At 39.1% G+C, this 26,109-nt stretch overlaps 1 protein-coding gene across 1 annotated transcript; it reads right to left on the reverse strand.

Moving 5' to 3' along the window:
• Positions 1-15,116: 15,116 nt before the first annotated feature.
• Triml1 (tripartite motif family like 1) lies at positions 15,117-21,222 on the reverse strand. The gene is made up of 6 exons (XM_046459706.1): positions 20,800-21,222; positions 20,576-20,671; positions 18,609-18,839; positions 17,417-17,439; positions 17,145-17,242; positions 15,117-15,667 (listed from the first exon to the last, which is right to left on the reverse strand). The coding sequence occupies exons 1-6, from the start codon at positions 21,220-21,222 to the stop codon at positions 15,117-15,119; spliced, it is 1,422 nt and encodes a 473-aa protein (XP_046315662.1).
• Positions 21,223-26,109: the final 4,887 nt, after the last annotated feature.

The raw sequence follows: 26,109 nt of genomic DNA on the forward strand, positions 1-26,109 counted from the left end.
CTTCACCCATAACATTACATTTCACTATAGAAATGTTCATTGATTTGCTTAAGAGGTGCGCCCTCAGACCCTACTGGGGTGTTTCACAGCATGCAGTTTGCTATAATTTATTAGTTTTCTTTAAACAGGAGAATCCTGACTTCCAAAATGAGTGTAACTCAAGAGCCATAAAGAATTGAAAACCTGTATGATTTTCAAAGTACTCATGTCAACAACCAAGTAGCATATGTTAAGTTTTAGTACAGCTGCTGAAGGGACCGCTGATTGTCCCCAGATGAGTTGTCTTTTGAGCATGGGGCTTCACATAATTCCCAACATTCCTCACAGATATGTGTGAGCAGAGGACAAGTGGAATCTGAGACAAGCAGATGTTTGGAGCTTCTGTGTCACATGTTTAAAGGCAAATCCCTTGCTCTGGACTTCCACCCTTCCTTAGTCTCCTCACTCCTAGGAGCTTGAAATGGTCATGAATGATGCCGCCAAACTGTTAAAGGAAATTGTGAGATAGGTTAAATGTGATGAAGTTTGAGCAAGAAAATGTTTCCAGGGCCCAGGGGCATTCTGATCAAAGTTGACTCACAATGCTTCACAACACCCACCACATGTGCCAGCTATTTATAATCAGAAAAAAAGGAAGTGACATATAGAAGCAACCTGATTGGCATTTGCCTTATATGGACATGATCTGATCCGTTGGCAGCCTACAAATGGCTAATCTTCAAATATTGTGATTGACTGAGACTCTGTCACTCAGTTACAAGGGTGAACTCTTAAGTTAGGCTTGACACATTCTTTACACAGTTCACTAACTCCAGAGACCCATTTGATCTAAGTTTTATCACTCAATTATGGAGATGGGTTTATGTCAAACTTAATGCAGTTAAATGAAAACATGTTCTGTGGTAGCCTAGGCTCCTGCATGACTCTCTGGAGTAGAGGTTACTTTTCACCAAGGATTATTACCTGAGAGAAAGAGGAAATCCTCTGCTATCTAATTCATGGTATTTGAAGTTATCATTATTATAGCAGCTGACCTTTACTCTACAGTTAAAATAACAAGTGCCCATGAGATCACTAACTTTGAATTAGCATGTGTTAACTTCAGAAGGTTTTCTTGTTCCTCTTACAAGGATGTGTCCTCAAACTCTTCTGAATAGGTTTCTTAGATTAAATAAGATGCCCTTTCAGTTCATTGATTTTTTTCCCCCTCTCATTGAATCTCAATTAGAATGCGAAACAATTAGCTGGTCAGCACCGGCCCAAATTAACAAAATTGTTTTCCTTTCCTTTGTTTCCAGTCATTTAATAGTAAGTTTCTTAACAACAACTTCCCCAAACAGTGCTCTTTAGTAAGGTAGAGTGGTAGCAGACCTCACAGCTTTCCCTGTGTAGATCTTAACAGAAGAAAACAATGGTAATATTGGACCATTTTTATAAACTACCTTTTGAAAGTGCTAAAATGATAACCGTGTATAAAATATATCCTTATAAGTAATGGAGATTATTTTTGATAACTGATTTCTTATAAAGCCTCAATTCCTGATTGGTTTAGACTTGACCTACCATCTTTAATACTGAAAAAGCAAAAATCTGCTACACAAGCCACTGACACTATCCAATACCAAGTTGTCAGGAACATACTGATGGACAATTCCATCTGGCTATCAGCTAGTCTTCAGCCATATGGAGAAACCTACTGGAATTCAGGATTCATCATCCTGGTATTTGTTTCAAATGTCAGTAGTAACCTTTCGTTATTTAATAACAGAGAGTGTGAGATTTCTATTATGCCGGTCCTCTGTTTCATAAATCCATTTTGCTGTCATTTTAGGACCCTACATTTTGTGTCAGAAAAGGTAAATGAGTTTATTTTTGTCTTTGTCTTTTAAACTGTGCTGATCAGCCAAATGCAAAATAAAGAGTAGAAAGAAGCTGAAACATTGGCAGGGAAAAAAAAATTGAGTCTCTTATAACATTTTATCCTTTCCCTCCTGGGATTTTTTTCTTCTATTAATTCTTTATGTATGAATTAGATGCCATTAACATATAGTAGTGCCCCCAGTGTCTCCAGGGAATACATTCCAGGACCCTCAGAGGATGCCTTAATTCACAGATAGAACTGAACCTTGTATATACTGTTTTTCCTACCATACCTCTAGTAGAGGCTAATTTATAAATTAGACACAATAACAAATTAATAATAGTTATAATAATAAAATAGAATGATTATAACAACATTCTGTAATAAAAGTTACGTGAATGATGTCTCTCTTTCAAAATACCTTATTGTAACTTCACTTTTTGACGAAAGCACCTATGGCTTGGCTTTGGCCTCTCTGCATTACCAGCAAAACCACCTTTGTGCTCTTTGGCCATTAGTATGTAAAATAAGGGTTCCTTGAACACAAGTACTGCAGTACTGCAGCAGTTAGTCTGATAACCAAGATGACTGATGTGTGACTAAAGACAAGTTATGTGCCCAGAGCAAATACATTGGGCAAAGGGGTGATTATACCCAGAGCACAAGAATGAAGATTTCATCACAGTACTCAGAAAGTACAATTCAAGGTTTATGAATTGTTTATTTCTGGAATTTTCCATTTACTAACTTGGGTCTATAGTTGCCTGTGCGTAATTGAAATCTTGAGTAACTGAAATGACAGATAAGAGAGATTACTGTAGAACAATAATCCCCAGAGTTCCAGTGATCACCATAGTGATTCAAAGGCTATCTCTGTGGTCCTTCGTTTGATATTCTTCCACTCCCCTGGTCTTCAGCCTTATTGATTTTCTTCAAGCAACGCTAAACTGAGAATTTCTCCTAAGGCTCAATAGCTGACCTATGTTCTTCTGGATCTCCAGTCTTTCCAGAAATGAAGTGATACTGTTATACAATTTTAACTATTGTTTGTATGATGATTGCTGTAAAAATTCTTTCTCCATCCCCAATCTGTCAGCGGTACTGATTCTTCATCCCTAAAAGCCCAGGGATTCACTGTTCTCTCCACATTCATGTACAATCTTCCTCAAAATTAAATGTTCAACCAGCTGGATCCTTCAACTAACTAATCTCTGTTGAAGAATAATACAGCCCAGTAGTTGAAAAGGCATTCTGGAGTTAGTAGACCTAGGCAGGTTGACTGGGCTTCCTCTCGACGGGTGTGTGGCCTGTGTCTTTTAACTTTCCTAGTAATAGTATCATTATGCATGGTACATGGCCTGTGGTAGATACTTAATAAATATGAGAAATTATTATCCATCTTGGAGACATTGCTAAGAAAATATAATCACTTTAAAAGATAACTACTGTTAGTGAGAAAATACATTTGCATAGAAAATACTTCAAGTTCAAGGCATTCTCTTTGCCTTGATTTCATTAACACACTAAAGAAACTTCAAAGAAGCAGTTGGGCATTTCTCAGTGGGCCTCTATCTCTGGTGTTCGCCTATCAAGGTGACAATCCACAGAAGGCCAGGCTTCCAGGGAAAGGAAAAGGCTCTGAGTCCAAACCCAAAGCCAAGATGTTATCCATGAAATGATAAATAAAGTTGTTGGAGGTTAAGAAGGGATATATAAAGTCAAATCTGATTTTCAGCATCAGAATACAAATGGTGTTATTAAATAGATGAATAGATGATGTGTCTTCGACAGCTTGCTCTTGAAGAAGACATATTCTCAGCCTTTCCCTATATGAGGTAATCAGGAAAATAAATCAAATTATTTGTGCAGCCTGGCATGGTGGCACATGCCTGTAATCCCAGCGGCTCAGGAGGCTGAGGCAGGAGGATTGCGAGTTCAAAGCCAGCCTCAGTAAAAGCGAGGTGCTAAGCAACTCAGGAGACTCTTTCTCTAAATAAAATACAAAAAAGGGCTGGGGATGTGGCTCAGTGGTCAAGTGCCCCTGAATTCAATCCCCAGAACCAAAAAAAAAAAATTATTTATCCAACTCCTAAAGTTAACAAGAATACCTTTCTACATTCAGTGTGCAACAGATGTTTTTATTCCACAACTATGTGATAACTCATCATAGTCTTGAGGCAGACCACCTGGGTTCAAATCCTGTCTCTACTATTTGTTAAAGCTGCGAAAGTAGCCAAGTTGCTCAACCTTTCTGGGCCTCATTTCGTCACCCAGAAATCAGCTATAATAACAGTAGTTATATCTTAAAGTTGTTGCAAGGATAAAACATGTTTAAGCATTTAGAATATTTAGTTCCAGGCAAAGAGCAAGTGCTATGAGCATTTGCTCTCATCATTATTATTACTATTATCATTGCATTCCAACACTTTCCTTTTCTCAGAGGAATTGTCCTGCTTGTGACAGCAAAAAACAATTTAAATGTTAGTAATGGAGTCAAGAGCAATCCCCAGCTTGATGGCATTCTTTGTTATATGGGGAAGCTTGCTATTTGTAGTTGTACATGTATCAATTGTATAACCATACGTAGGCACAGAGGTGAACTTGAAGGGCAGAGAAATTGGGTTATAAAAAGTAGCATTCATAATGAAATTCCACTGCATCTGTTTTCACCCTAAATTAGCATATGAAGTCTATAATACAAAGTAGTTCAAATCACATCAATTAATAGCCTTCACTACCTGATTCACAGCAAAGTCCTCTCCTGTTGACATAGGCAGAAAGCCCACTGTGAATGGAATAGCCCAACACTGTTCCGTTATCACAAAAGTGCAAAACTTTTACTTGTTTGGGAAATTTTTATTTTAATTTTATTCCCTTTGTGTATAGAAGGCATGTATTTTTCTATAGGCAAAACCAAACAGTACCAAAAGAGGTTTCCACTAGGCCTCAAATAGAACCCAAAATGGTGTTCTGAGTTAGGAATATCGCAGAACGAGGGAGTATGTAAATCTGTATGTTCTCTTTGATGGAAAATCAATTTAAATGCATAATTAGAGATTTTCAAACACGATTAGGTTGTCTTTTAAAATGTCATAGGAAGGATAATGTGGACCCTTTAATTCATGTTTCAAGAGCTGCAGGGAGCTTTATTGTCAGTGTCAGCTAGAGGCTGACTTAAGAGTCTGCAATACGCTCTCCGAGCCAGGCCTGTCTAAAGAGGTCTGTGGAGAAGCAGCAGCCACTGCAGTAGGTTTTGCTTTTGGCTCAGAGGGTGGAGGGAAGATCATGTACCCAAACATGCTCAACACTCCAGAGCTAATAAAAATGAGTGGCATGAGGTTGGAGGAGTGGGTATAGCAAATGGGAAGACCATAAAACTTTTCCAAAGGGTTTCCTCTGGCTAATTTTTGCCATGTATAAAGGAAGGTTAGTATTTCCATATAAATCCATTTTTAACAGAAGGCAAAAATCTCTACTTTTAGATTGATTTCACAATTGAAAAATCTTGGCAATCAGTGCAATTCTCCAAAAGATATATAACTAAAAATTATAACCACACATGCTCACATGCACACGCATGTGTACACACACATATTTGCACTTATTTGTGATTCACAAGATTTGGGGAAAGATCTAAGTGGAGAGTCAAGGGAAAGAAGACCCAGTAGATCAAACCCCAGAACTTTCTGGTGCAAGATAAAGACTGAGCCACTGTGGGAAGAATCCTATCTTTAACTATGGTTAAAAGCCAAGCTCTTCAATCTGATGCATTACTAGATGATCTCTAGGCTGAGCGACGTAAGAAAGACATACCTTGGGACAGAAGCAGTGAGAGCAAGACTTTGGAATATATATTTTTTTCAACACTGAACTATTGGTGAAAAAGAGAGAGTGATTTCATGAATTGTCTTGTAATAGGTTAGACTAAAACAAACAAGAGGCTGGGGTTGTGGCTCAGTGGTAGAGTGTTCGCCTACCATGCATGATGCACTGGATTTGATCAGCACCACATAAATGTAAAATAAAGATATTGTGTCCACCTAAAACTAAAAAATAAATATTAAAAAAAAAGATCCTGCAGATTTTTGAGATGAGTGAAGAGGTAATAGAAATTTAACAATAGAGGTGAAATTAAAAGTTGGGCTCTGGTGATAAATGAAAAGAAGTAAAAATACACTTTAAGGAAGAAATTGTTCTAATCGCATTAAAGAACTCATCCATGAGAATCTTGAAATTAAGTATCAATTTGAAAGGTTTTAGGGACCACAAAGCCCAAAAGTGTATGCTACTTCAATCTCAGGAGTTATTTCTGCTAAAAGCCAATATCCTAAGCTTCAATTCCTGGGAGGAATAACATAACCTTAGCAGATCATAACAATTTTCCTACTGAATAAAATGTTTTTTTTATTTTGATGCTTTCAATGGTTCTCAAGATTTTTACCTGGTATATCAATGTCCAGAACAGATTTCATTGTTTCTCCTCTTTTGTGCTGGGTGCTTCAAGAAGCAGACACCAGACAAGATTAAATGTGCAAGGATTTGTGAAGGGAGACATTGATAAAAGCAGCAATATGCTGATAATTGTTTACAAACCAAATCTTTAACAGCCCTGATTTGTAATTTGTGCTGACTGGCCTACTCCCACCTTGACCCATGTCAAGCCCTCAACATGGTGTCACTGAACCCCAAGTTGAGAAGAGATGAGCATAATGTTCTTGAGGCAATACTAGTCCAGTGGTTCCAGCAAGTCCCTCTGTGTCAGGGAAATAAGAAAGTGCATTGCTCCAGCCACACCCCAAGTAAAGGGGAAAGGGAAGTAAGGTGAAATGAAAAGTTGGTAACTACCTTGACAAAGCTATCCCTTATTCTGTAAGACAAAGTCAGCCACCAGAGGGATCCTGTGTGTCCCAGGATAGGGTCCATACTACTATCCTTGCTACTACCAGTGGAAGAGTGTTTAACTGTTGGATTATTCCATCCACCTCTTTGCTGCAGACTTTCTGCCTATGTCAAAAGAGAGAATTTTGCTATGAATCAAGTAGCCAAGGCTATTAATTGATGTGATTTAAAGTTCTTTGTATTATAGACTTCATAAGCTAATTTAGGGTGAAAATAGATGCAGATGAATTGGGTTACGGATGCCATCTTTATAGGAGACGTGGCTCAGGCCATATGATGAATTTCAAACTACAGCAGCTGAGCCCTTTGTCAGCTGCAGTCCCTATAAATGGAAGTCTTCAAGGTGTATTCTCACTGCCTCCATACCTTACATTCTTTTTTCCTCCAAATCAAAATTGTTTTCACACCTGTAATCCCAGCAGCTTAGGAGGCTGAGGCAGGAAGATCATGAGTTCAAAGCCAACCCCAGCAAAGGCAAGGCACTAAGCAACTCAGTGAGACCGTGTCTCTAAATCAAATACAAAATAGGGCTGGGGATGTAACTCAGTGATTGAGTGTCCCTGAGTTCAATCCCTGTACCAAATAATAATAATAATAATAATAATAATAATAATAATAATAAATTGTTTTCATTCTGAATTCCTTTACTTAGGGAAAGGTAAGCACAGGGAGCATGAATTTGATCAAGCTGATCAAAAGCATGCAATGAAGAAGAGTTAGTCCATTGATCAAACAAAATTAACATCCCAAACGAAATAAAAATTCACAAATAGGAGTCGAAGTAAAAATCAGTAAGTCACATGCTAACTAAAATAATCCGAATCCAGGAGAAAGGAATTTTACAGAAGACTTCACATGGAAATAAAATTATATGTATGTAAATACTTCTATATAAATTTGAGATGACAATATGACAATCCTTGGTTTAAGTTCCCATGGACAGGAGAAAAATTATATGCTGTGTATGTTTTTAAAATAATGATGCTGATGTGTGGACATGTGTGTGTTTCTTAATTTGTTAAGAAACACACACATGCATAATTTTAAAAATTAAATAATATGAAATCTTTTAAATTAACAGCCAATAGAACCTTAACTTCCTTCCTAAAGTCCTCCAGAGGAATGGTACACACTTTGATGTATTTCCCAGATCCCCCAACAGAGATTTGGTTGCCTCTTTCGTTGGACATGCCCTGAGCAGATAGACTACTCCTGTCAGTACTGTCAGGAACTGCCTTGGCTGCAGAGAGCCACCTTGCCCAGGGTTACCACCCACATGCAATGATGCACCAATGGCAGTGTATAAAACCTGGGCTATCTCAGTGCAACTTCAGTTCGCGTTAGACTGTTGGGGCATTTTAGCTCCAGGGGACCCCTTATGTGTGGTTGCAGCAGCAGGTCACTGGGCCTTCATGTCAGCTAGACTTAATTTCTGTACAGTCCTGCTTACCTACTTCCTTGCTTTGCAAAAGGCCTTGGTCCTGAAAATATTCCCTAAAGACGTGAATGTAAATGACCTGCCTGCTAAACTCCTGGTCAGTAGGTTTCACAGGAACCCAAACTGTGATGAAATACAGCCACATTTTTTGCAAGTTTCTTCTGAAGTGCAATTTACATACAGAAATTGGCTATATAAATTTCCAGCTCATTGGGTTTTCACAGCCTGAACAATAGATGTAACCACTGCCAGATAAGAACAGAACATTTCCAGCACCTCAAAAGACACAACACATTTAACAATTACTCTTTAAAATGTCTAATAAAAATTTAACTGGATCTCACCATTCTTTAGATCTCTGCAAAAGGAAGAAGTCTTATGTAGGTAGCTCTAGAGCTGAGAGCTCAAACAGACAAAAAAGTTTTCAACTTTTAAAACAAAATTTGTAAGAGTCTATATAGTGTAGTGTTAGTCTCAGTATTTATGTTGGTTAAAACTGGCTGCTGAATGATACTCATTAACAAACAAACAACAACAACAACAACAAAAACCTAGTTATAGAAAGTGAAGGGTCTGTGTAAAAGTAGCATGAATTCTCCAGACTACCCTCAAGAGGGTCTCCTGGCCTCTTCCATAGAAAGACAGATAGGTGTTGGGATTATTATTTCCAAGCAGCAGTCTTGTCCTTTTCTGTGTGTTTTCTGCAGTTCTTCTTCACTATTTACCCCAGAGCCTTATGCCTCCTCTAGCTACAGAAACAAAGAGCCCAAGAAACTCCCAGGGAGATTCTCTTCTCTAAGCAGGTTTTCAGAAGCAGCTTTTCATTTCTGAGAAACCAGGTAAGAGAAAAACAAGGAGGGTGGGTGAAAAGGGGAGGGGCAACTTGTAAGGGAGAGGCACAGCTGGAAGAAGTGGAGTCAAGTAAAACAGCCTCTGATAACAAACTGAGCTCCTGCAAGAGTTCCTTCTATCCCAGCCCCACACTCACACACACACACACACACACACACACACACACTCACACTCCTCACACAGGGGATAATCTGTCTCTCCAGAGTTTATTTCCCATGGGGAAGAGGGTGGGGATGTTATGTAAAGAGAGCATGCCCCCACCAAAATGAAATCTAGCAAAACCGGCCAAGGAGGAATTCCTCTTTAAGCCAAGAATTGTGAATCCACCGTCATTGTCAAAAATACAACCCTGGCCGGCGAGGTGCGATGGCGCATGCCTGTAATTCCAGCGGCTCAGGAGGCTGAGACTGGAGAATCTCAAGTTCAAAGTCAGCCTCAGCAACAGCGAGGTGCTAAACAACCACACAAATCCTGTCTCTAAATCAGGTCTCACAAATTCTGTCTCTAAATCAAATACAAAATAGGGTTCGGGATGTGGCTCAGTGGTCAAGTGCCCCTCAGTTCAGTCCCCAACCCTCTGCAAAAAAAAAAAAAAAAAAACAATGGAAAGAAAATACCACTTCTAAATGTGGTGACTTATACTACTCTAACTGGAAAGAAGAGGTTAAAAGTCAAATAAATGATAATAACTAAAACACCTGAGCATTTTTAGGAAAACTTCCTAATACAGAAGAGTGAGAATTAGTATTAGGAACTCAAAAGAACTAGACATCGGGCAATATGCTTTCAAGCCAATGTAAAACAAGAGAGAGTTTCCATGAAGGGTGGACCCAGGACCAGGAGGGAAGGGGGAAGTCATAGAACTCAGATCCAAGTTCTTGGTTAGCACTGTGAGATATAGAAAAAGAAGGCAGGATCCAAAACTGCAGACTCTGGCTAGTGGAGATGTCGAAGCTCAGCAAAGATCTGTGAATAGCTAATGATTATGGAGTAATTATACCTTCAACTAGGTGGTATTCTAAGTGCAAGAGTTGTATCCTTTGACATATGCAATGATGCTAAAAGGCACATATTATTTTCAAACCCTTTTTACTAATGAGGAAACTGAGACACAAGGAGTTAACTTGCCCAAGGTGGTGTGGTTAATAAGTGGTGGAGCCGGGATTTGAACCTAGGAGATGTGGCTTGATTCCCTTTGCACTTCATCCTTGCATCTGGCTATCCCTGACACAGATATACTGGCAAGCTAATGAAACTTGGATCTCAGGCCCCTCATTTGTTTAAGACCCTCTAAGATCCTGGACCTGATTTTATCATTTGTAATATATTTTTTTTTTTTTTAAAGAGGACTCTTCCGCTGTGTATAAGCTTCAGGTCTCACAAAACCTTGTTTCATCCTGTGAGCTAGCTGTCAATAAGAAAGCTATGAAAGAACATCCCAGGCAATAGTAACTCTCTATATCTCTCTTTGAAGGAGAGGTAGGTGAGAGTGTTACAGGTAGTGACCACCCCAACAGGTTTGATGGGATCATTATCTCAAAATACCTCTAATCTATTAGCTCACCTTTGAATGAAGCACAGTGGTTATAAAAGACTGCATCAACCTATTCATTTGTTTATAGTATCTCAAGCACTTGCAGAACCAAAGATTAGCTAAGTTTATACCTTGTTCCAGAAGCCCAAAGCAAAAGTGTGAGATTCACAAGACTGGGAATATTCAACTTTATGCCAGATGTGGTGGTACATGCCTGTCAAATACCAGTGACTCAGGAGGGTGAGATGGTAAGATTGCAAGTTTGAGGCCAGCAACTTAGTACTGTTTCAAAAAAATAAAAAGGCCTGGGGTTATAGCTCAGTGGTAAAGTTCCTCTGGGTTTAATCCCTAGTATCCTTACCCCACCCCCCAAAAAATGTACAATTTTATTTATTTACTATTTATTATATTAGTGGATTTTTAAAGTTAGGTAAATGGGATGCTTACAGGCATCAAGGTCAAAATAACTTGCATGAAAGATGAGAAAATAATCCATAGAGGTTTTCTTTTTCTCCAACTGAATTTTGTGTTAAACTTTTCTGGCTAAAATAGTAACACCTACCTTGAGAATGTTTCATAGATTTTGGCGTCATATCCTATATAAGCATCCTATGGCTTTTTTATCCCCTTTCTGAAGAATTACAAAATTGAATCTTTAAAGGGGGAAGAGAGAACTAACAAAAATTCATCTTGCCTCAAGTGTTGATTTTGTGTGGACTCGCATCATCATCACAGCTAGTCACTATTTTCTACGCTTTTGAGAAGAGACAGCTAAGGTTCTGAGAATTGAAATGATGCATGAAAGTTAGGAGACCTGCTTTGTGGTGAAGTTAGACGTTCAAACCAACAACTGACTGATTTCAAAACCCCGGCACTGCTCTAATTCCTCCGAGGATAGTTGTTTTTTTGGTATAAATGCAGTGCTTCTGGCAAGACCATAGGGCAGAGAAGAACATGTTCTTTCACTTGTCTCTAAGCTCCTGTGTCTGCCCTTTTAATGAGTAAAACCTTTAGGGCCACCTGCAGTGCTTGCAGAACTGTTGTAGGAGGATGTGCCACCTACAGGCACACAGCGGCTAGATCTGTGAGGCTCTTTCCTGCCTGCTGGAGATATACTTGGGGAATAATAGAGATACACCCGAAGGTCTGTGTACACTTGTTTTCATCACAGTGTCATTTATAATAGCTACAAATAGAAAACAATCTAAATATCCCACAGTAGGGAAATGTTTAAATAAATTCGGAAGCGTCATATAATGAAATATTACTCCTATTAGTTGTAGCTCAGTGGAAGAGCGCTTGCCTAGCATGTGTGAGTCTCTGGGTTCGGTTCTCAGCACCACATATAAATAAATAAAATAAAAGTCCATCAACAACTAAAAAATATGTTTAAAAAAACCAAACATGTTTTCCCAGACAATAAAATTCAATGCCTGCTCCTATATTATTCCTGAATTCCGGAAGACTAAAAAACAGTCATGAAGATCATTATAAGGGCCAGTGGGATAACTTTAATATGGACTGTTAACTAGATAATATCATTATATAATCTATTAACTGTAAATATTTGGATATGACAAATGTAGATTACAAAATGTGCTTTTTCTTAAAAAATTATGTACTTATATATTTAGGGAAGAAAAATGTCATATTTTTTTCAGAAAAATACTTAATGACATGAAGAAAGTTTGCTATTAATACTAAGGTGATATTAATTTTCATTTGGTTTAAAATGCATACATAAAAAGCCAAAAATTAAAAACACATAATATAGATCTGAATATAAGTATAGTTGTATCAATTAGTAAGACTGGATGTGATTTTATTTCATCTGTTGCATATTTCAGCATTCTTGCAATTGTCTGTGTCCTATTATTCAGTTCCCATCACTTCAAGAAACAAGTACACACACACACAAAAAAAATTCAAGAATATGGAAAGACAGATTGAGCACATTCTTGAATTAAATTAGTGCATGAGGGCCCTGTAAAGTAACCAAAGTCAGATCGGGTACTAATACTTTCTAAGCATAAAAGGTTGAAGTTCTGTCACTGTGGGGGTCGGGAAGGAGATCATTTGAGCAAGAGAGTAGAAATCTTATTAGAAAAATGATGTTTTATAGTTCAATGAAATTTCAGAACAAGAGATGTGTTATATTTATTTCTAAAGTGCTCTAGAACAAAGAAATTCAGAAAACAAAGTAGTTGAACTGTAATCTAATATGGAGAACATTCTTGATATACCTAATCCTCAAGACTAGACATACTCCTTCTTTTCTAGCTAGTTTTGGAGAAGTAGAGAAGAAAAGCCTATGATTCTGTATTCCATTTTTGTAACGTCCACTGAAGAAACAGCCACTTGTAAATCGCTGTCACTTGGATAAACCATTGAGTGAAGAAGTGGAAGGAAAACGAATATTACAGGGAGAAGGCTAGAAGTTGACAGGGGAAGAGGAGGTAAGGAGGAGATGGCTTGAGGAATGTCAGGCGCCAGGTGGGACATCTTTCATATTCCAAGTACTAGCCAGCAGACCAAGGCTTTGAATGGCGTCAGGGGGTGACTTTAGCAAGCAAAGCAGCACGCCTCTCCGTTTTCCATTTTGGCCTTGCTCTCCTCCATCCTCTTTTGTTTGGTTTGGAGTTTTTACGTGGAAGCCTAGAGCAAACTGTTTCTTGCACATTTTCCATGATTGCTCATGCAAACTCGGAAAAGTACGAGGACTATAGATTCAATCTCCTCCAGCTACTCAGCTTGTGGCATATCCAGTGTAGACAATGGTACAAGAAAGACCCACTCAGGATGCTTTTGCCAGAGGAAAATGGGCTGATTTCCTTGATAATAACTCTTTGAGGAAAAGAAGGAGGAGGAGGAGAAAGGAGAAAGAAGAGGAAGAGGTGGAGGAGGAAAAGGAACTGTGAGCTACTACAATTAAATGTAATGTACAATAAACATAATATATATTCATTTACAAAAAGAAAAAGAAAAAAAACAACCAAAAAGCAAAAAATAACCTGCTATGTTTTCTGAAATTAAGGAAGATGCATACCAAATATTTGGAGTTTGCTTTTTAAGATTATTTTCTTAGATTTTAGAGGTAAATACTTATGAAATAAAATCCATCTTATTAAAAAACTTGGATAATGGGATGTAGAGCCAGAGATTATCTATGAAGGCTGAGTTTGGTCCCACGGGCATTCCACCTCTGAGCTACAGCTCCAGTCTTTTCTATTTCTAATTTTAAATTGCTGAGGTTGGCTTCAAACTTTCAATCCTCTCAACCCAGCCTCCAAGTCACTGGTATGGTTATATCGCAGGGATGTGCCATTGTGCCCAACCCCAGTTCTGTGATTCTAAGGGTATGTGATAACAGGATGAAAACCCAAATGGAGAATACAAAGAACCAAAGAGAATAAAAATCTGTGATAAGTTTTCTTCCTGAAAAATCTTAGTAATTACACACACATGGTGGTTAAACGTTATCAGCAGTGTTCTCTGTTAGGACTCAGACTTATATGAGTGGTAAGAGGAGATACAGGGACACCTTTTGTGATTGGTGACATTTTTCAAAGTAAGCAAGGTAGAATTCCAATAAAAAAAAATCCTACTGAGATAGACCACTAAGAATGGGGAGGCCGGGGAGGGGGGATATGAACTCAGACCTCCACCAGGAGGAGATTTGATACCAGCCTGTGCTTGGACACCGCCCCCCTTCCCTGACACTAGGACAGGAGGTTGGACTTGCCTCGTGTTTCCAGGATTTGAAAGCCTTCTGCCCATAGCAAATAGCAAAACCACAGAAAACAACAACTATATAAAACTCAGTGAAGTCACTCGGTATTCATTGCCATGATACGTTTATTGAATAGAGACTTTGCTATGTCATCTTCTAATGTAAACAAACAACAGAAGGTTCCAGCCTCTGGTGATTCTGGTACCTTGAAGGATCTGATGGTGTTCACACAGATCTTAGCAGCATTCTGAACACATAAGCCTTCCTGTGTACAAATACTCCAGCCTCACAGGAGGCTGAGGCCTGGATCCCTGTCACACACCCTAGAAGGGAACACTCAGGCACCAGGTCCCTGAAGGGATTTTAATTACCCCGACTAGCAGGGCTCTGCACAGAGGACAGAGACACATTCAAACTGCAAGGGGTTTGAGTCAAATAAATAAATACACTAGAAAAAAAAAAACGACATATATTTATAAAAACTGGCCTATGACAATTGATTTGGGGTGACAGGGGCTAGTTCTCTCTGTATTTTGAGAGACCAGCACATACACGGGGTAGTCCAGATAATGAATTTGGTTAAAGACACAGGATATGATTAACTTTCTGTTACTGGTGTTGATTTTCTAATTGGTTCTTCATTGCGGTCTCAGGTTCATAGAAACTCTTTGTGGAGGGGTGTGGGGGTGGGATTTTCTTTCAGATGACCTGATATGAAGACTTTCATGCATTAATCATCTTAGTGATTAGTCATCTGGTGGTCCCAGACCTCATCCTCAGTGGAAGCACAGGGACCTGTCCCTCAGATGTGGCTCTTCAGTGAGCAGATGATAAGAGGGTCTGTGTTTGTCCCTTCATTTGGGAGGCAAGGGGAAAAGATAGGCCTGAGAGCTTCTTGGAAAGAGGCTGGAGGGAAGCTGTAGATGAGGGACTCGTCTGTCACATTGTAGAATGCTATGTGTCCAGATTCATAGTCTAAGAAAACACCAACCTTATTCACAGGCTCTTGGACATGTTGCCCTTTCAAAGGTGATGAGACCCAGAGACTATAATCCTCTCCAATTTTTAAACCTATAAGTGAAAAGAGGTCCCCAGGGGGCTTTGGCAGGTTTCCCTTTCTGTTCACGGAGTCCTTGCAGATGCCCACCTCCCACTCGGTCTTGTTTCCCACTTCCACCTCCCAATAGTGTCTTCCGTGGGTGAAGAACTGAGCTCCCAGCACCGTCGCAGACTGGTCAAATCTTTCTGGGTTGTCAGGTAACTGCTGTCTGATTCCTCCATATCTCACACTTTTCAGATCCTCAGACAAGACTAGATAGGCATTGGCAGTTGCTGGGTCCAGAGTTATCTCTGCTGCAAAAGGAGAAAAGAATGAATTTTCCCTTAGCATTCTTGAAAACCATCCTCCAAACGTGGTACTCATTCTTAGTATTTACTCCTATTCTTTAAGTGCAATGTAAGAGAGCATTGTGTTTACAACAGAATCTCTGGGCTCATTTCATTGTTCTGCAAAACTAACAGCGAATCTCCAAAAAGAAGCAGACAAGAGTCAGATGGAGAAAGATGTGTAGCCCACCCTAGAGGGAGAGAGGAAACTCTAAATAGAGGAATGGAAATTGTTCTGTTTACCAGATAGGTTTAGAACTCAGAACCCTTTATCCACAACAGGATGCACCTTTGCAGCTTTTATTCATGTTAGCCATGTTTGATTCTGGTTTTTCAGTTTGGATGAGAAAGAAATATAGGCAATTATCATTTACTAAACTCTCTCTAACATGCCAATCAGTTTCTATGCATTATCTCATTTGATCATATGGGTATTATTACCTTTTCTCATTTATGTGAAAAAGAAAACTAAGGTTCATAAAGATTTGGAAACTCCGTCAAATGACACTTACACGTAAATAGGAATTCCTAATCAGTATTCTCCATTATAACATGTGCGAATGTAGGTTCATAAGAGTTAGTGAAACTTCCAGTGACATTTTAATGAAGCACACTGTGGGCCATTGGGAAGCCTCCTCTCCCAGCCTCCTGGGAGGAGGTCACAGAGAGGCTTCCAACTTACACTAACTCTCCAGACAGTATAATACAACTTTATACTTTTATTTATGAACTAAAGTCCAATCAGATCTACTTATCTGCGTGACGAATGTCTAACCCTTCAATTGTACAGAAGATTCTATGAAAGCAAAGACAATTTTAGTCTTATTCATCATTGTGAGCAAGCTCAGAGCTCAATAGCATAGTACTGGGAACAGAGCAGGCACTTATCAGATATCTGTTGAGTCCAAAGTTCATTAAGCCTGTCTTTGAATTCAGATTGTCCACAAGATCAAACTGAAAATTAATGCTGATCTGACTTGGTCTCAGCCAATCTAAATATATGGAGCATGTTAAGAGAATAGTTTTTAATGTTCCCTCACTGGGATTTAAAAGTTTAAATCAGTTTTTATTCTAACAAAACAGAGCTAGAAATGCAGAAACTTCTGCAGAGAGGTATATATGTGCATGCACAGGGGATGGATAACCTGTGGATGGACAACCCAGAACAATAGAAACAAAGGAAGGACGAGGAGTCCTTAGATAGAACACAAAGCCAGATAGAATCAAGTCTCACTTCTTCTCTCGGATCAAGCACTGACATGGTCTGTGGCCCCCAGCCTGGTGTTTAGTACAGGGTCAGGATAACTGCACTTAGAATCTAACATTGGTTGGTGAATATTTTATATTGGACAAAGCTGCCCAAGAGATGGGTTCTGCATCCCTTAACATAGACTGAAGTTAAAGGTGGAAGTCCCTGGAGGTTTGGCAAATCAGGCTGACTTACTGCTGAATTTTCTTAGCATCTCCCTCATTCCAGTGATGTGGCACAGACTCAGTTCTGTGGCAGTGGCCTCTGGACACTGAAGCAGGAGTGACTCGCTCCTATAAGACAGCAGAGACCTTCACTCTCTCTCTCCTTGACACAGGACCTGGTCCCTCTTGAGAGTCCATCTCATCTAGCCCCCACAGCATAGATGACTTATGTCATCCCCCGATCCATTTCATCAGTGTCATAGCCCCGTCCAAGATGGAACTGAACGTGTGACCGAAACCTACCTTTCCAGGGCTCCTCTTATTTCCTAAGGGTATAAAAGGAAAAAAGGTTAGCATTGGTTCATTTTGACCACCAGGAAAGATGAGTTCATTTTAGACATTGTCCTTTGCAAAAGGTCACAGAAACCACTTCCCATGGTCCCAGCGCACTCTGAGAAGAAGCACATAGGACACGGAAAAAACAAAAAATAAAACACCAGTTTCTTCTAGGGGTAGTTTTTGGTGAAAATGAGATGTTTCTCACAGTGATTAAAAATATTTTGTTTTGTTTTGTTTTGTTTTTCTGAAGACAAATGACTCACAAACATAGTGAGATTACATATTTTGTTCTTTTACTCATAACATCACTTTGTCAAAGAACCTGTTGTCAACAAAGGAGTCAAATAGTAGTCTCATTATCTGATGCCTCAGGGAGGCAGAGATGAGAAAAAGTAAAAAATAAAAATTTAAAAAAGGGAAATGGCCCAATGAGAGCTGAGACAATCTATGTGAAGTCGAAGTGCTTTTTTATTGTTGTTTTTTGTTTTGTTTTTTTTGAGGGCACAAAATTAAATAGTAGCATCCTGTGGACCAGTCCAAGAAACAGACCTGAAGCTGGTGTTGGCTCACCTGGCTTACATTGGAGAAGGTTCTGGAGAATGCCTAGGAAGGCAGAAGAGCAACGATGGAGAGGAAAATGGTTTGAGCACACAGAATACCTAGGTCTTGCCACCTATTAGCTGTTTTAAACGCAAATTACCTTATTAAATAAGTGCTATTATGCACCCATTTTGTAGATGACAATCATCTATAGTCTATATCATAATACTATTTATCTTCGTCAGGTCTTGGAGAAGATTATATTTAGTGTGCTCAGGACATAGTAAATCCTCATTAATAAACTTAACAAAGTATTTGACAAAGCTGAGCTTGCAAGGAGGCAGACACAGAAGAGTTTGTTTGGGTAGATTTTTTTTTCCTTCTTCCTCCTTTTCAATACTTTTACTGACATATAGAATGTCAGTTCTTTGGGGGAAATAACTTTTAAAGCAGAACTTAGTTTTTAGGTAGATAGAGAAAAATATTTCTATGACTATTTTTTTTTTCAGTTCTAGGGATTAAACCCAGGGCCTCATGCATGCTGGGCTAATGCCCTAACACTGGGCTACAGACCCAACACTAATTCTTCTAACACTCTCCTGAATTTTATTCTCACCTCAAAAGATTCAAAAGCTGAGTTCTGACATGTAGACTCTATCTGTCCAATCATTTTGCTTAAGCTTCTGATTTGCTGGGTGAGCTGGATCTCGTTGTCCCTCAGTTTCTTCATGTTCTCTCTTTCCTCCTTTTCTAGTAGCTGGAGCTGGAGCTGTTCCTCCTCCTTCAGGAACTGGTGCATTTTCATATATTCTGACACAACAACCTGTTTACAAGTTTTTGTCTCTTCCTGGCATCACACAGGTGCACAGGCACACACACAGACAATATAAGAAAATTAGTAACGGAAACACTCCTAGATGTCCACAGATTTTTAATCCTTACAGAGTCCTACAGTAACAATTCTTGAAACCTTGTACATAAGACACATCTTCTATTGACTAGCTCCGTGGAAAGTTTAATGTTTTCAAAGATGTACATGCAACACACACAATAAAATCAAAAGCAAAACTTCTGTTCCCAGGAGCTATCATTCTACTAGAGGAAACCAAAGACAAACAAGCAAACAAACAAATAAAAACATGACAGGTGATAATCAGTACTATGATTTTTTTAAAAAAATAAAGCAAAATTAACAAAAGAGAAACTTGTGAAAAATGCAAGTATTCATTTATTCGACAGATACTTATTCAATGAAACTAGGCATTTGGTCACATACTAGACATAGAAATGTACATCACAAATATTTGTACTTCAGAACTCAAAGTCTGCAGAAGCAATGGCACATGCCTGTAATCCCAGCGGCTCAGGAGGCTGAAGCAGGAGGACTGCAAGTTCAAAGCCAGCCTCAGCAAAATTGAGGCACCAAGCAACTCAGTGAAATCCTGTATTTAAATAAAATACCAAATAGGACTGGGGATGTGGCTTAATGGCCAAATGCCCCTGAGTTCAATCCCGGTACCCACCCCCTAAAAAAAGAGAACTCAAACTCTATTAGGAGGTTTAAACACCCATATATATATATTTTAGATCTAATTAAGTATGTAAGTCTTTGCTTTAACTGCTAGGCAACTCAAATCTGAATCAGTGATTAAGCTTAGGTATTTATTCAGGTTTAATTCAAGCTACTATTCTGCATTTACATTCCTTTATCTTCATGTACTTTTTTTTTTTTTTGTACTGGGGATTGAACTCGGGGCACTCAACCACTGAGCCACATCCCCAGAGCTATTTTGTAATTGATTTAGAGACAGGGTCTCACTGAGTTGCTCAGCACCTTGCTGTTGCTGAGACTGGCTTTGAACTCACAAGCCTCCCCAGCCGCAGGGATTACAGGCGAGCACCACTGTGCCTGGCCTCTCTTCAATTACTTTTAATTTGCATTCTCTCTCTCTCTCTCTCTTTTTTTTCCTAAAAACATTTGAGACATTTCTTTTAAAATTTATTTCCATCCTATATTATATGACTGTAAGTATAACGTGTGCTTTTTTTGATAATTATAATCAGAGCCATAATAGAGGTAACCAAAATTGTCTAGATGCACAAAGAAGAAGATAAAAAAAAAAAAAAAAGTCTGCCTGGGGGAGGTTGAACTTGAGCTGGATTGTGAGATTGCCAAGTGGACAAGCAGAGGTGGGCAGCCTTAAGTAAGAAACTCAGGGGAGGGGAGGGGAGGGGAGGGGGGATAGTAGAGGATAGGAAAGGCAGCAGAATACAACAGACACTAGTATGGCAGTATGTAAAAAAGTGGATGTGGAACCGATGTGAATCTGCAATATGTATACGGGGTAAAAATGGGAGTTCATAATCTGCTTGAATCAATTTATGAAATATGATATGTCAAGAGCTTTGTAATGTTTTGAACAACTAATAGTAAAAAAAAGAATAAAAAAAAAAGTAAGAAACTCAATTTGTGGGACCAGGACCAGAAACAATTGCCTTATGGCTCTCTGACATTTCACCATGTATCTCTATAGCCTTCCTCAAAGGATCATACACAAGCATAAAAATAAGACAAATACTGACCTTACACAATATCACTCTCTCCCTCTCGTGGGTCAGTATAGCCTGAGATTCCTTCCTCTTTTTACGCAGAAGACTTAGGATCTCCTGGAGTTTCTCCTGCAATAAAGACAAACTCAGTGGCTAATGAGCAGAGCACCAAGTTGTAAAGAGACGTGAAAACTAATAACAAGAAGATGCCTGGGAGCCTGATTGGTCCTAGATTAATATTGAGCAGCCAATCTTACTCTGTGTTGCTCCTCAGCCTCACTCGAGAGATACACTCTGTTTATTCCATGACTCTGGCTTGCAAAAACATTTACACTCTGCTCATCATCAGAGAACACTCTAGTGGAGGATAGTCTCCCACAGGTGCCTGGTTCCTCCTCATTCTGCAGCACCTGGCATCTGAGCTGCCTGCCGATGCTAGCCAGTCTCCCCAGTCGCTCATTGGGCTGGAAATGAGGGCCCCCCAAAGTCCTCCAACACTCAGGACAAGATAAAAGTGTGTTTTGTTCCTCCCAGCTCTTAAGGAGACACCTCAGGCAAAAGCTATGTCCACACTCAGTGGTCACTGGGCTGCTGAAATAGTCCAAGCAGATGAAGCAGGTGAGTTCTTCCCTGAGATTCTCCATCAAATCTGCCGTAGACATTTTGTCAAGAATGGACATCCTGGCAAATTTACACTTCTGTTCTGGGATTCGAGAAGCCCTTCTTGTGGTTCTATTGTTTTGAATAACAAGTGGGCGATCTGTTGCTTTGTTGTTAAGACACTCTTACTCTCCCCTGAGCCTCATTTCTTCAATTGACATGTACTCTCTCAGCACAAAGCCAATTATGACTTAATGTGGAATTCCTGTACACTAGGTTCATCATCGACCCCAAAGTTTTATTGAATCTCTCTCTACGAAAGCCATCCACTGCATTCTGACAATATTTGTTCCTAACGGTGTTATCATTTTGAGAGTTGGTTATTGTATGTAAATAGCACCAGGAAACCATTTAAAATATTGGTTGTAGGGCTGGGGATGTGGCTCAAGCGGTAGCGCGCTCGCCTGGCATGCGTGCGGCCCGGGTTCGATCCTCAGCACCACATACAAACAAAGATGTTGTGTCCGCCAAATACTAAAAAATAAATATTAAAATTCTCTCTTTCTCTCCCTCTCTCTCTCACTCTCTCTTTAAAAAAAAAAAATATTGGTTGTAGGCTGGAAGTTGGGATTATTTGGTGAAAAACCAGCAAAGAAATTTGAATTATAGTGATCTGTAGTAATATCTGAATTGAAAACATGGTCCACATCTTTTGGAAAACTGCACTAATAGAAACTAACTGAAAACTAAAACAAGAAAATTGGAATATATATTGTTTTACTCAGTAAGTCTTTTTCTCTGCTTGACCACAGGCTAAACATTCTATTTCTTTCACAGATACTGTGTACTTTCTTTTGATTTTATTCAACCCCAAAACATGAGAACTATTCCAATGAAATAGTCCTTGCCTTTAGATAGACAATGGATTGGTTATCAGAGTTATATTTATTGCTCTGCCCTGCAGACCACAGTACTCACCCATCTGCTATCATGGAAACATTTAAAATGACATTCTTATTGGAAGTTGACTCAGGAGGCTATTACATTATAAAGTAGCTGGAGAGAATTACACTTTAGTATAAATATAATTTTGCTTATTTTTGCCTTTTGAAAATGTCCAGCTAGGCCTTCTCAAACTCCTTATTCGCTGTCCATTCTTACTGAAAAGATATTAAATGAGCAGACATTTTTCCTATGAAAAATAAATTTCTAGCATGGAGATTGTGTGCAGTATCCACTGTGACTATGACAATGTTGTTAATTCACCCTGACATGTGCTCATGAGTCAGTTCTTACCACCTCTACTTGCTGTGTGCTAGAAAACAGAAAATGAGATCCATAATGCCCTTCTTCAGAGTCTGACCACTTTGACACTCCCACTAAGTTCATTATACCATGTTTCAGTTCCATACTATCACTTTTCAGCATAGAAAAGCAGGGATTGCATAACAAGTGGGCGATCTGTTGCTTTGTTGTTAAGACACTCTTATTCTCCCCTGGGCCTCATTTTTTTCAAATGACATGTACTCCTGGGTCTCCATTACTCAAGTTATCCTTTTTTTCCCCCCGACTTTCAAGGTTCCAACTGATTCTTCTTTCCCACTGATCTCCAACAGGATGTTGGGTAACTTTTCATCTTGAACTTTGAAAAAAAAGAAATTCTCTAGCCCCCAAGTGCTTCTTTGTCTTCCTCCATCCTAGCCCAAACTCACCTTTCTAAAGCCATTAATTTAAACTATTTTAAACACATCCCTTGTACAGAATTGGTGAGTTATTGGGATGGAGAATCTAAATTAAGAAAAAGAAAACATCATTGGAAAGAGTTGTATTCTTTAAAACAGAGAGGTGGCATCATGAAACCTCTATTGCTTCTAGGCACGGCTTCAAAATACTGTTAGGAGTTGGTCTTAAGAAAGGATCTTACCAAAACAAACAAACAAACAACAACAAAAAGACAAAAACTACAATGACTCTAATTGCCACAACTAGAAAAAAAGATTTATGAACTACCACCTCCATTCAGTGTGTTTTCACTATACAAACCCTCAAGGAGGCCTTGACATCAACCAGAATCATTAAAATAAGCCTTAGCATGGAGTTATGGTACATCACAGAGACTGTATTCCAATTTGGAATAGGGATACTGGTGTATTCTACATTCAAGTCACACTGATCTGTTCCATTCCACTTCCCTCTTCCAAATAAACTCCTTTCTTAATAAGCTTCACAACATAATGACTGTGTTTTATTCATCTGTGTCCAGAAGAATTCTTTGCATATAGCAAGGACTTAACTTATCTGTTAAAAAGTTTTACATTAATAAATAAAGGAATCATATTATTATTGAATAACAAATTTCTACCTACTGGAAGCCAAGAGATCACATAGTCTAACTACCTTCCACAGATGATGCAGGAAATTGAGGTTCAAGTAAATTTAAGTTGGCCTCCTGATACATAGGTCATATCAGGACTAGAAAATGGGTTTCCTATCTCTTGGTCAATATGCTGTACTTCCTCTCCTGTGTTGACTTGCAAGTAAATGAAAATTTCCAGTTTTCTTAAGGAAATGTATAGGGCTCAAGTGCTGTCAGAGGGAAATAGGATAGCCAGGTGCAGTAAGGCACACCTGTAATCCCAGTGGCTCAGGAGGCTGAGGCAGGAAGATCACGATTTCAAAGCCAGCCTCAGCAAAAGCAAGGCACTAAGCAACTCAGTGAGACCTTGTCTTTAAATAAAATACAAAATAGGGCTGGGGATGTGGCTCAGTGGTCGAGCGCTCCTGAGTTCAATTCCTGGTACACACAAAAAAAAGAATGAAATAGAACAGTTGTCATCATGGAGTGATGGTTACACTCACTGACTGTGCTCCTTAGGAATATAGACTTCTTTTTCATCTCTCTAACCACAAGTGGGCGAACCTTCCCAAAGTATATCACACCAACCCCATGATGATGCTGCATTGTCAAGTGTGAATTCTGAGATCAACAGCAGGTGTAGCTTCTCTGGCCCGTCTCCTCATTAGAAGGCTGTGGTAGTGGTATCCCAAGAGGTCCACGGTGACAGCTGTCACCCAGATGTGGCTGGTGCTTGAACAGGTAGAAAGAGGAACTTTAGCCAAGGCAGTTGCACATGTCTGAAATCCCAGAGACTTAGAAGGCCGAGGCAGGTGGTTTCCAAGTTCAAGGCCAGCCTTAGCAACGGAGTGAAACCCTGTCTCAAAATTTTGAAATGAGGGGAAAAAAAAGTTTTGGGGATATAACACCCTTGTGTTCAATTCTCAGTACCAAATGAGAGAGAGAGAGAGAGAGAGAGGAGGAGGAGGAGTTTTAAAAGCTATAGTGAAGACTCATGGTGGAGGCAACAGATAGATGGGGGCTAGTTTGAAAAATACCTTCCATAAAATCCTGATTTTTAAAAATATATCTATCGCTTCATAGCAGTGTGGAAAAGAAAGATTGTCCAGCAAATGGTTCAGAAAAAGTGGGGGTAGCCATCTGGAAAAACAAAGTTGGATCTCCTCCTAACAACTTAGCCCCATGTCTATTCCAGATGGAGATGGGTATTTCCCCCTCCAATTATGAATTAGTACATATTTCCCTATGTACTGCTTTTTACTTATTTATTATTTTTTATTTATTTTATTTACTTAATTTACTATTTACTTATTTTTTTATTTATATTATTCTATTTTTGAGTGTGGTTTTCTTCTTTTTTTTTGCTTTTTTATTTTTTTTATTTAGTTTTTTTATTGGTTGTTCAAAACATTACAGAGCTCTTGACATATCATATTTCATACATTAGATTCAAGTAGGTTATGAACTCCCATTTTTACCCCAAATACAGATTGCAGAATCACATCGGTTACACATCCACATTTTTACATAATGCCATATTAGTGACTGTTGTATTCTGCTACCTTTCCTATCCTCAACTATCCCCCCTCCCCTCCCCTCCCATCTTCTCTCTCTACCCCATCTACTGTAATTCATTTCTCTCCTTGTTTATTTTCCCATTCTCACAACTCTTATATGTAATTTTGTATAACAATGAGGGTCTCCCTCCGTTACCATGCAATTTCCCTTTTCTCTCCCTTTCCCTCCCACCTCATGTCTCTGTTTAATGTTAATCTTTTCTTCCTGCTCTTCCTCCCTGCTCTGTTCTTAGTTGCTCTCATTATATCAAAGAAGACATTTGGTATTTGTTTTTTTAGGAATTGGCTAGCTTCACTAAGCATAATCTGCTCTAGTGCCATCCATTTCCCTGCAAATTCCATGATTTTGTCATTTTTTAGTGCTGTGTAATACTCCATGGTGTATAAATGCCACATTTTTTTTATTCATTCATCTATTGAAGGGCATCTGGGTTGGTTCCACAGTCTAGCGATTGTGAATTGTGCTGCTATGAACATAGATGTGGCAGTATCCCTGTAGTACACTCTTTTAAGGTCTTCAGGGAATAGTCCGAGAAGGGCAATAGCTGGGTCAAATGGTGGTTCCATTCCCAGCTTTCCCAGGAATCTCCATACTGCTTTCCAAATTGGCTGCACCAATTTGCACTCCCACCAGCAATGTACAAGAGTACCCTTTTCCCCACATCCTCGCCAGCATTTGTTGTTGTTTGACTTCAGAATGGCTGCCAATCTTACTGGAGTGAGATGGTATCTTAGGGTGGTTTTGATTTGCATTTCTCTGACTGCTAGAGATGGTGAGCATTTTTTCATGTACTTGTTGATTGATTGTATGTCCTCCTCTGAGAAGTGTCTGTTCAGGTCCTTGGCCCATTTGTTGATTGGGTTATTTGTTATTTTATTGTCTAATTTTTTGAGTTCTTTGTATACTCTGGATGTTAGGGCTCTATCTGAAGTGTGAGGAGTAAAAATTTGTTCCCATGAGGTAGGCTCCCTATTTACCTCTCTTATTGTTTCTCTTGCTGAGAAAAAACTTTTTAGTTTAAGTAAGTCCCATT

Source organism: Marmota monax, unplaced genomic scaffold (genome assembly GCF_021218885.2).
Source record: "Marmota monax isolate L192 unplaced genomic scaffold, Marmota_monax_Labrador192_F-V1.1 WCK01_AAM20220418_F8-fsc00427, whole genome shotgun sequence".
NCBI classification, from domain to species: domain Eukaryota; kingdom Metazoa; phylum Chordata; class Mammalia; order Rodentia; family Sciuridae; genus Marmota; species Marmota monax.

Excerpts from the sequence above, each read along its gene's own strand:
- Triml1 (XM_046459706.1), bottom strand. The coding sequence starts at position 21,222 with ATGTCCATTCTTGACAAAATGTCTACGGCAGATTTGATGGAGAATCTC. Across the intron at positions 17,440-18,608 it reads CAGCTTTTGAATCTTTTGAG|GAAATAAGAGGAGCCCTGGA; the intron begins GTGAGAATAAAA and ends TTATACCCTTAG. Across the intron at positions 15,668-17,144 it reads GATGCTAAGAAAATTCAGCA|CAGAGATAACTCTGGACCCA; the intron begins GTAAGTCAGCCT and ends CTCCTTTTGCAG.